The sequence below is a fragment of the Meleagris gallopavo genome, chromosome 6, assembly GCF_000146605.3.
Source record: "Meleagris gallopavo isolate NT-WF06-2002-E0010 breed Aviagen turkey brand Nicholas breeding stock chromosome 6, Turkey_5.1, whole genome shotgun sequence".
NCBI classification, from domain to species: domain Eukaryota; kingdom Metazoa; phylum Chordata; class Aves; order Galliformes; family Phasianidae; genus Meleagris; species Meleagris gallopavo.
Genome location: NC_015016.2, coordinates 25,002,989 through 25,013,624, shown reverse-complemented (window position 1 = coordinate 25,013,624; position 10,636 = coordinate 25,002,989). Strand labels below are relative to the sequence as shown.

General features: G+C 34.7%; 1 protein-coding gene across 1 annotated transcript in view; it reads left to right on the top strand.

Moving 5' to 3' along the window:
• The first annotated feature begins 2,990 nt into the window (after positions 1-2,990).
• LOC109368365 (plexin domain-containing protein 2-like) overlaps positions 2,991-10,636 on the top strand; it is a 34,586-nt gene continuing 26,940 nt past the window's right edge. The window contains exons 1-3 of the mRNA XM_019616771.1: positions 2,991-3,132; positions 5,959-6,077; positions 10,515-10,594. Of these exons, the coding sequence (XP_019472316.1) occupies positions 3,042-3,132; positions 5,959-6,077; positions 10,515-10,594 (290 nt within the window). The 5' untranslated portion in view covers positions 2,991-3,041. The remainder of the gene's footprint in view (positions 3,133-5,958; positions 6,078-10,514; positions 10,595-10,636) is intronic.

Genomic DNA, 10,636 nt, shown 5'->3' with positions numbered 1-10,636 from the left:
GATTATCAGTATAGATATTTCATTTGTATTTTGCCTGCATATCTCATGTTTTGTCATATCTTTATAGATGCACAATAGCAATTTCAACAGCCTCATTGTCTGCGCTGCTTTGAGTGTGTATTCTGTTATTCTGCACACTAGGGAAACATTATAAAAAAATGTCCTAATTGATACTGACTTTGTGTGCAACAAGGAGTAGGAAAAAGAAACCACAGAAAGCTTACGTGCATATTGTTCTAATCTTATTTTCAGATTACTTGTTTCGTCAGTTGTGCCCTCACATCATGATGTGCATCCAGGGCTATTCCACTTAAGCTACTGAAATGACAGGCTAGTATAACCAACAGAAGTGATGGGAGAGCTCCATTTTATCATGTTTAAACATAAGTGAGATGTTAGAGATGGTTTGCCAACCCAAAAGCTGCTACTGAAATAGTTGTGCTCTTTTAGTGCAGTGTACACCAGTTTTTATCTGAAAAGTTTTCCAAGAAAATTTCCTGAGCCAAGAAAGCTACTGCTGAAAATTATAAATTGCATCAGATAAAGAGCATATTTCAAAGTGAAGAGTTCTTATATGCATTTTGAAATCAACTGAGGTCCTGCATCAAGAAAAAATACGTTTTGATAGTTTAGTAGCAATATATATTTATTACATATCTATTTCCCATAGTTTCTGTGACTGTTCTTTTGTTCATTTTGAGGAGTAGGACTACATCCTCATGGATTTTTGAATTGGTTTTAGCATCAGTCCATCCTTAGTTTTTGTTAGATTTATACATACATGCAAAACCTACAGTATTCTGAGCAGTCTTTCCTATTTGATATCATTCCAATGTTTAGGAGCGTATTAGATATAGTACTTGAGAGATTTGGAAGAGAGTACTACCAGCTTTTCGTACAAAGGAGAGATTAAGTGATTCAGGAAATTGTAGGTCTGAAAAATTCCTCCTGACTAAATTAATAACCCATGAGCATTTGCCACTGTCAGAAAATTAGGTCAAAATTAGCCAATTTTCTTCAGAATTCCATTCAGGAATAAGTTAGTTTTACATCTGCTGCTTTCTTTAAATTGTAGTGATAGTGATAAAATGTCCATGCTCAACAGTGGCTACAGTTTCTGAATGTCTGGGATGATTTGAAATGACTTTGTGTTTCTTTTCAAGTTGTTCCTATGCATGACTGGAGTTCTCATTAGAATGATCTTCATGCAAGGCCTGCCTGCTTCTCAGCTATCATCCACCTCATGCTTTTCATTTTTGTCTAAAGTAAAGCTGCACCAGCAAACACTTGGAAATGCACTCTTTGATTACTAATTGCCTGCACTGATTGACTTAGTTACGTGTTGTAACACAAGCAAGTTTTTTGTTTTCCTATTGTGTTCTGCCTCATTATTAGTTATAAAGGTGACATTTATACTGTAAATAGGATTGAAAACCTGAAAGGGAAACTGTATGTAAAGATGGGAGCATTGCGTAAGGGTTGAATAAGTACTGAAGTATTAAGGCTAGGAGCAACACATGAATATGGCTTCAGAGTTTTATTATCTTCAAATATTATTAAGCAGTGATTTCAAGGTTATAGACCTACCAAAGACTGTGTTAAAATACAAGCATACATGACCTAGGAAATAATATAAAGCACAAATATTTTATGAAATTGTATTTATTTAAAATGTCTAAATAAACATGAGGAAGTGGTTCTCAAGGCAGTGATATTTTAGAAGTATGTAGCAATAAGCAGGAAACAAATGAAATGCATTTCATGGACTATGCTTCGGCAGGACTGCTGGCTACTCTAAAATGATGACTAATAAAGTCAATGAATGACTTGTAATTATGTGTGAATGTTTTTCATTTTTTAATTGTTGTTTCTCTGTGTCAATTAGCAAAAGAGAAAAAAATGTTATTTAGATATTTAATTCAAAGAATCTTCAATGTGGTTTAATTCTAGGATTTAGTAGATTGGACGTTAGAATGCTGTGTTCTTTGAATACACTGGTGTGCTTTAAATGATGTAAAGGTATTTAGTTGCCTAGCTTATCATGTTGGTAACACAGAATTTTTCAAAAAGAACTTAATAAATAGAATTTAAGAACAGACACTACAGAGGAATGAAAATTCTTAAGTCAGACTCTGTGTTTGGCATTTAAAGAAGTTAGTCCCTCTGTTTAGTTGGAGTTCATGAGCCTTAATGCAAGTTTATTTGTAGAGCATAAATTGTTTAAAATGTCAGGGTTTTTCTGCCATTTAAGTGCACAGATGACTGTTTTTCCTTAGAGGAAATACTCGAATTCCAAACTAAGAAGAGTTTTTAGGTGAGAACTGCTGATGGAGGCAGTCCAGGATGTACAATTTGTCTGAAGACTGCTGTGGATTTGGGGATGAACAGGAAAAACTGGTGAGATCTGACACTGCAGAGAATGTTCCAGAATTACATCTTGGCTTACAATCATGAAAAAAAGCCTACCTGTTCCACTCCTTGTTTGATTTTTTTAAAAGATTATCGCTTCTGGTTGTCTGAATTTGTCTCTTACTCTGTTTCTCTACAAATAGGAGAAAAGATTATCCCAACTTATGAAGAGGTAATAATTTGCAAAAATAAAAATGTAGATAAATGAATAGCAAACAGGCAGATTGCTGGAAGGTGTGGAAAAAACTATGGAATATGCATAGTGGTAAATGACTCATTTTGATAAGGCCACATATCTGCCTTTTGTCCATAACTGGAATTTGTCTTCTTTGTGTTTGGTCTGTTTTTGTGTTCTTTTTCTGTATGGAAAATGTATTCTTGAACTAGTGGTTCAATTGTTTTTCTTGGATCTTGTTCTTCTGACAACCAGATATCTTCCTGCAGTTTTAGATCTTATTTAATTCACTACAAAATTGGTGGTGGGATAAATTTCATTCAGAAGACCCTTTACTGCTCTGGCAATGCCTGGTTAAACCTGCTATTCTGTTAAATCTTTTCAGAAGTTACTGAAATAGTCACAATATTTTTTCTTTATTGTAGGTTTCATATATACTGGAGAAGTTGTGCATCGAATGCTAACAGCTACACAATATATTGCACCCTTAATGGCAAATTTTGATCCCAGTGTATCAAGAAATTCAACAGTCAGATACTTTGATAATGGTATGTAGTAGTCCTTCATAAATAAATGCATCTGTGTCCCTTGATTCTTCATATTTTCCTAAATATTTTTGAAGGAAAAACTGAAGATTTTTTCAATATCTATTTTTTTAAAACTCACAGGCTATTTAAACCCTGTGGCTAGACATCCAAAAAACTTCATCTAGAAAATGGTTAGAGAGTCATTAATTCTTTTTCCTAATTGGGTAGATTGCTGTTGTGTATCAAAGTACATGAATTAGCAATGCCTTTTACCAATTTTAAAAGGAAAAATCTGTCTTCTATAAAAGTACAAGTTCCTGTTCCTTGAAAAATTATTCAGAAAATACTGTCCAGCCCCTTGGCTAAAATGGAAATAAAAAGTATTCATTGAGTGCAATACCAAGTCTATACAGAAGAAGGGCAGGTATAAGGTTAATAAACCTGTCAAAGTCTGAATGTCCATGGACTTCCAGGATTGGAATCCAATATGCTCGTCTATGCCATGAGTTCTCAGCAGTCTGCCATAGAAAAATTTGAAAGGTTAAAAGGCAAACTGCAACGTTTGCAAAGTCAAAACTATGTAAAATATTTCAGATGCCTTAAATGTGTGGACATTTTTTCATGAACTCGGTTATAATCAATATTTTGAAAACATAACCTATGTGATTAAATGACTTTATGCTGCCTTACCTCAGGACTTTAGTGGTTGAATACGTCACTTATTCTTTATTCTTAATTTAAAACCTACGGATAATATCAAAAAATCTGTTTTTTTTTTAAATGTTCTTTGATAAGTCTGTACCATCCTTTGAATGGTTATGCACAGTGAATTAAGACAAAGATTAAGAATATGTCCAATAATACATCCTATTTTCAATCAGGTGTGTACATTTTTATTTTTCAGGTCCGGGATCAGTATATATCCTATCACTATTTTAACTAAGTCATAAATTTTTCTTACATTCTCGTCCTTAGTTGTTAAGAATTCAACAGAGTTGCATGAGAACATCCTAGTCCTTGAATTTTCTAAGAAAAAAAAAAACTGTTTTCATTTTTTACATCATCTGGGACCATGGCCTGAGATTTGTCATCTTTCCTGAAAGAATTAAAATATTTTGGGAAAGATACTATTTATTATCATTGTATTCCATACCAGATTTATTAGCTTCTATCACAGTGTTGAATATATTTTTGAAATTTTACATCCTTCCTCATGCATAAGGTATGATGATCTTTTGGACCACAGGTATACTTTGGGACATAGAATTTGCCATCTTACCCCAGATTTTTTAAAAAGTGTGAGTTGTCTCTTCAGCTCCTTATAACTTATTCATCACTCTCTTATCCCTCTGGGCAAGTGTGCTAGTTTAGGACTGCATCTGTATTGGACAAGCACAGAGTGTGGTGACCTGTCCACCATTGTGGAGGCAATTGCCGACATTCACATGACCTACACAAGTGTCCTTGGGAATGAGGAGACTGTTTTGGAGGAAGCCGACCTCCGCTTTAGTTTGGTGTTCTGAGATGCACTACTGGACTGGCTATAAAAGTTTCTGGTTTTGCTCCAATATTTTAACAGTCCCTCTACATTCCTTTAAAATGAAATTTAGTATATTCCAATAAGCATTAATAATTAACAATTAATAAATTTGATCGCAATAGGAAAAATGCAGAGACAAATGCTCAAATTAATGAGCATGTGCTGTATTTATGAAAGATACATGGGCCAATGATGCAATGTACTTAGTGTAGTATGCACCAGAAATTTGCATGCTCACAGTTCAGTGACATTCTCTGACCATATATATTAATAAAAGTTACAGCTCTGAAGATCTGTAACAAATGATATTTCAAGGGTATATAAAAAATGCATTGAGCTAGAACCAAACTGAGCTACTCTGTACACCCTGCAAGAAACAAAATTAAAGTGTTGTAAATCAAAGCACATAACTCCCATTAGCACCAAAAAAATAGTATGTTGGGTACGGTGTATAGTCCTGGAGATGAAAAAAGAAACATTTTCAGTAAACACGGCTCAGGTGATAAGTGTCTTTCAGCCAAGCTGCCTGAAAGTATCTGCAACCCTCAATATCTGTACAACATGTTCGGAGTATATGCAAATCAGTTGGGGTATATTTTTATTGCAATAAGTGGATATTCAACAAGAGAACTCCTGTGAATATTAACAAGTCTCTTACAAGTAAATCTCTGCACACTAGACTTAATATTTACTTCAGCTATGAATTATGGTTTTAATTCAAGCTATATTTATTTATTGCCAGTTCCTAATATTCTTCAACTTGTAGAGCCTCAGCAAGGGCTTGCGCTATGCAGAAAAAAATTAACGCTATTGATATTAATGCATAGTTAATGGAAGAATATGAGTTCTTCAAATAATAAGTTTCACAAAACAGGTAGTGCTATTAGCACTTTGCTTTTCGAAGTCTTCATGGTGTATATATGTAAACACATACCATATGTAGATAGTGGAAGAAAAGCCATGGAGGCACACCTGTGAATATTGGATTTTGTTTCAGAGATTCTTGGCTCCCTATGCATCTCCAGACGAGTTATTTGGCCACTCTTTATTTAACAGACTTTCGTGTGAGTAGCTGAGGTAGTTATCTGTGGCACTGTGATGTCTGCCCTTAAAAAGATTTCATCTGCAACGTGTGCTTGTAATATCTTCGGCTCTTCAGATGCTGGGCTGAGTTGCTAAATAGAAAAATCACTGTTTTTTGTTTCAAGTAACTGCAGTTAAGTACTTTTCCTACAGTCAGTTAATATTTTTCTCACATTTTTTCTTCCCTTTGCCTCTCTACCCCCCCCCCACTCTGGGGTTCACAGGCACAGCACTAGTTGTCCAGTGGGACCATGTTCATCTGCAGGATAATTACAACCTGGGCAGTTTCACTTTTCAGGCCACCCTTCTCAATGATGGGCGTATCATTTTCGGCTACAAAGAAGTAAGTTGGGTCAGAAAACTTTCATTTGAGTAGAAAAATCTCTTTATACTTGTCAGGAATTTCCCCCCCAGTTTTGATGGATGTTTTTAAGTTCAACTGTATAAGATCATTTCCACATATTGCTTTTAAGTCATCTATTATGCAGAAAATTACATTTTATTGTAAAAGTGATGTTCATGTGATGGATTTGAAGAACATCAACGTGGCTCAATGTGCCACTCCTAGATTTCAGTTGGCCCATTTTGTATGGTTGTAAGTGTTGGCCGTTAGCAAAGTCTTGATTGATTTGTAGATTTTTTTGCAGCTTTGAAATCTAGAGCAATATTCTCAATTTGTTCAACTAACTTACATACTCTAGCATCAAAGGTTAGTAAAAAAGGCTACCTTTTACATTTTCAATTTCTTGGCAACTGAAGTTCTTCAAGGTCTACATATTTCAAATAATAAATAACTATTTTGTATCTTCTGTGAGGCTTTCCATTTCTTTGGTGATAACACTGTTTAGATTGAAGCCATTTGGTTTATCTTCTTAGCTTCAGTATGTTGCTGTCTCGATTGGGATCTTGTGCATTTTCCAAGTCTTTTAGAACTTCAGTTGTATATTTCAATACTTTTGATGAATCTTTCTTAATACTAGACTAGTTCTGAGGCCATACCTCCAAGGCAGTGTCCTGCAAATGAGCATCAATAAGTGGATAAGCTTAAGTCTGCGAGGACAAGGAATGCTTTCTTTCATTTTAATTACTCTGATTATTTAAATATTTTAAGCTCAGTTTGGTATGGAGAGTGTAAGAAATTGACTTTTCCTTGAATATGTAAATGTATTTTTATCCTCCACGTTAAAAAAGAAAATGTTACTAGTGATATGACTTATTTTACAGATTCAGGGAAATCTGGTTTCTCTTCTCTCTCTGCTGCAGACCAATCGTGTGCTATCAGGCTCAGTTGTCATGCTTGTGTCAAGGCCATGTACCTGAATGAAGCAATGCTACTCTCCCCTTCATTAGAAAGCTAGTGGGAGAATAACAGGGTTGCTGCAGAATATTCTGAGTTATTTTTGTAGATGAAAGAAACTTCTGATATGCCCACATACCTGGTTTTCCTTATCTTATAGAAGATGTGCTGATGTCTCTGACTCTCGGTTTGTTTCTGAACATTATGTGCCATAGTATTCATCAATGCACTTTAATAACATGTTGTCTCCAGCTTCAGAAAAGCTTTGCTCTGGTTACCAGAGAGGAGCCTGAGCTTTGTCAAATGACTGTGCACCAAAGCTTCATTATCTCCTGTTGTTGAAGCCTTTAAAAAGGAAAAAAAACTTTCCTTTAAAAAGGAAAAAAAACTTCTAAAGACTACAGAAAATGTCCTGTGTTCAAGGCCCGGAGAAGTGGGGAGCTACACTACTTCAATCTGTAATTTTAAGATAAATTTGCTAAGAACTATTTATGAATTCTGACATCAAAGTGGTGGTGTTATGAGAAAACTGCTATTCTTGGCTATCAGATCCTCAACCCTTTCTCCCAATGTTTAGGACCCTGCCAAATGAATTCTAATATTGGTGATAGAAGCTGCTACTCTAAAATGATAGTATCGTGTGTTCATTTTGCACAAATGTATGCAGTGATGCTGAATGCCAGGCATAGAATATTTTATTCATTTAGGAAGGTGGGAGGAAATGGGTCACTTCATTAGCAACTATGCTATATGATGTATGGATAAACCTAGCAAGTTCTGTGGTAGCACTGGATGGGCTTCTTGCTCTCATTGTTTCTACTGAGAGGTTCCTCCAGACCTTGTCTGCTTTCCAGGAGTAGGTTGTTATCATAATCTGTTTCAGTAATCCTGAGAGACAAAGAATTTGAATTTACAAATGTGGTAATTTATGGCTTTTTTCCATTGCTCAGCAATGGCACCTCTCAAATTCCCTGCACGGTACAGACTGTCACAAATTATTCTTGTCCTGAATGAAATTTCTTTAGAATTATTGCACACATTCAAGGGCAGAGACTTCTAGCACAGTAGTTACATACTTGTTGCCTGCAAATAATTTGATAGTTTTTGTGAAATCTCAGGTTATTACAATTATATATTTCACTGGGACTTGGGTAGTTAATTTGGAGAATAAGATCTTTAGAAGACTACATTCGCCATGTGCCTTACTTCATTAAAACTACCTCATCCAGGAAAATGAAAGAATATTTCCAATTACTGATGAAACACAAGTTGTCCAAAAACAAAAATTGAGACACTTGTAAATTAAATCTTAACTCCAGAGCTTATACACCCGGATAGGAATTGATTTGGTTTCTGAATCCAGTACTTTCTGAAGTCTTCCATTATGGAATAATTTCTCTCACTGGTGAGTCATATTGTCACGGGCCCCATTAACTCCAAATAAAATTACTGATGTAAGTGCTCACTAGCATGAGTGAAAGGAGGGAGGGAAGATTTCTACCATCTTTTTGGCGCCACTTCATGTTAACATCACATTTCATCAAAAATGACAGTGATCTATGGCAAACCTGTAAGGTCTTCACTGCATTGTCATAGGAAGCTTTCAAGCTGAAACATCAATGCAAGACATGTATCGCACAGGTTGCCAGTAATAATATAAAGCATCCCTCAGAGACTCTGTGAGTGACAATGGGAGTTTATCCTGAAGAATCCAGTTATAAAATAATTTTGATTATGTATTTATTGAAAATACACATAGGAACTAGATTTTTATTATGATTTTATTTATGATTTATTATATATATATATGCCTTTTATTTATGATTTATTCAAACTATTTGAGACTCCCTCTTTATTTCCTTCCTGCTTCCAAATCACATTTGCTATCTCATAAAACTGGTGCTGATAACCAAAGCAAGGTCTTGGCTAGAGTCTGCTGAGAGTCAGGGAGATCTGTCCAATCTTCTGTGTTCTTTAGTTTGCCTAGCAGGAAACAGTCTGAAACACGTTTGTTATCTGAGATCCATAATAGATTCTAAAAGAAATAAAAATGTAGAAAAGGAGCTGAGCCACAAATATTGTGAAATCTGGATACATCTGAATATCTTTCAGAGAAGTAATTGGGTAAGTGAAGTACCTATGCAGTCATGTTTTCAAAATGAGAAAACTAGTTGAAATGCACGAGATTTATTTTGGTATTTTGTCTAATTCTTAAATGCTCTGCAAAGGTGAATCTACCCCTACTAAAAATCATAACTATTGTGTTTGCTAATCCGTTTATCTGGTATTCTTCCTGTACATAAGTATTGGATTCAGTTTAGCATTAGTATCAGAATGTCAGATAATATTGGCATAAGGTCTGAATTAATATCAACGTAATATTAGAATGAATATCAGCACTGAATTACAGTGGGAATATCCAAGCAGTTTTTATGTACTGGGTACAGTCTTTCTCTTCCTTTTTGGAAAGAAAATATGGCAAAGTCCAAAAGCAAGTCAAAGATTTATTTACTTCCCAGTTTAATTTGTTTAACATGCACATATCTTCATTTTAAGTAACACTTTGCTTACACCATTAGTCGGTGTTCTGGCAAGTGTTTAATATGTCAGCTGGCAGGAGGTGATACACCTCTGCTATATATAAAATACTGAAGATACTGAACAATCTATCCAACAGGGAAAAAAAAAAAAGGAAAGAGTATTCCCTGCAAATGAATACTTTTTTATAACTTAGTAGTAAGTACTATTTTATATTCTAAATTTCTCAGAAGTTCAGTTTTCAGGAGCTCTTTTTTCTTCTTGAACAATGTGACTATTCATTATAATCTTTTCCTGCTAGTGCATAATATTCCACACACTTTGTTTTGTTTTCCGCTGTGATTAATGCAGGACAAATTAGGCAAAGGTACCAACGGCTTTGTTAATGGTTTAGGATATTTTTCTGAATTTCACTCTCTTGAAGGCTTTCTTTGTTCATTTAAATAGTAATGACTTCCTGTTTATCCAGAAACCTTTATAAAAGTTGAAATGCCTGTTTAGGTTGCCCAAAATGTCAAGTAAGAAAATTCTGAGACTTAGTGTTCCTTTCTACTGTACAAGTAGGCAGAAGTGAATATGTGTGATTAGTTACTGGCACTTGTATAAAACTGATTTTCCTGCTATGTGTGATAGAATATATTTCATTCTGAGGCTCCAAACACTCCAAGCCTCCTGACTGTTAATAGAAAATTTAAAAATTGAACAATCTGAACAAATATTCTGCCTGCATTATACATTTTTTGCACTTTTTTGTCTCTGTTATTATTATTATCAAAAATATTAATATGGAAGTAGGATCGTTGGTTTTATAAGGTGTTCAGTTTATTCAACTTAAAACCCCAAAATAAGTTTCATGCAATTAGGTCTTTAATTAATATTTGTTGAGGAAACTGGCAATGGAAATCCTATATAAGTACTATTGTATTCCTAATTATTATTTTGCAGCTTACTCTGGCTCTTATCTTTGACTCGGGTTTGATGTGGGGCAGTAATTGCACCCTGCTTACCATCTCCTTCAGAATAAGGTCAGAGGCCATTATTTTATTCTTTTCTTTTTTTTTTCTTTT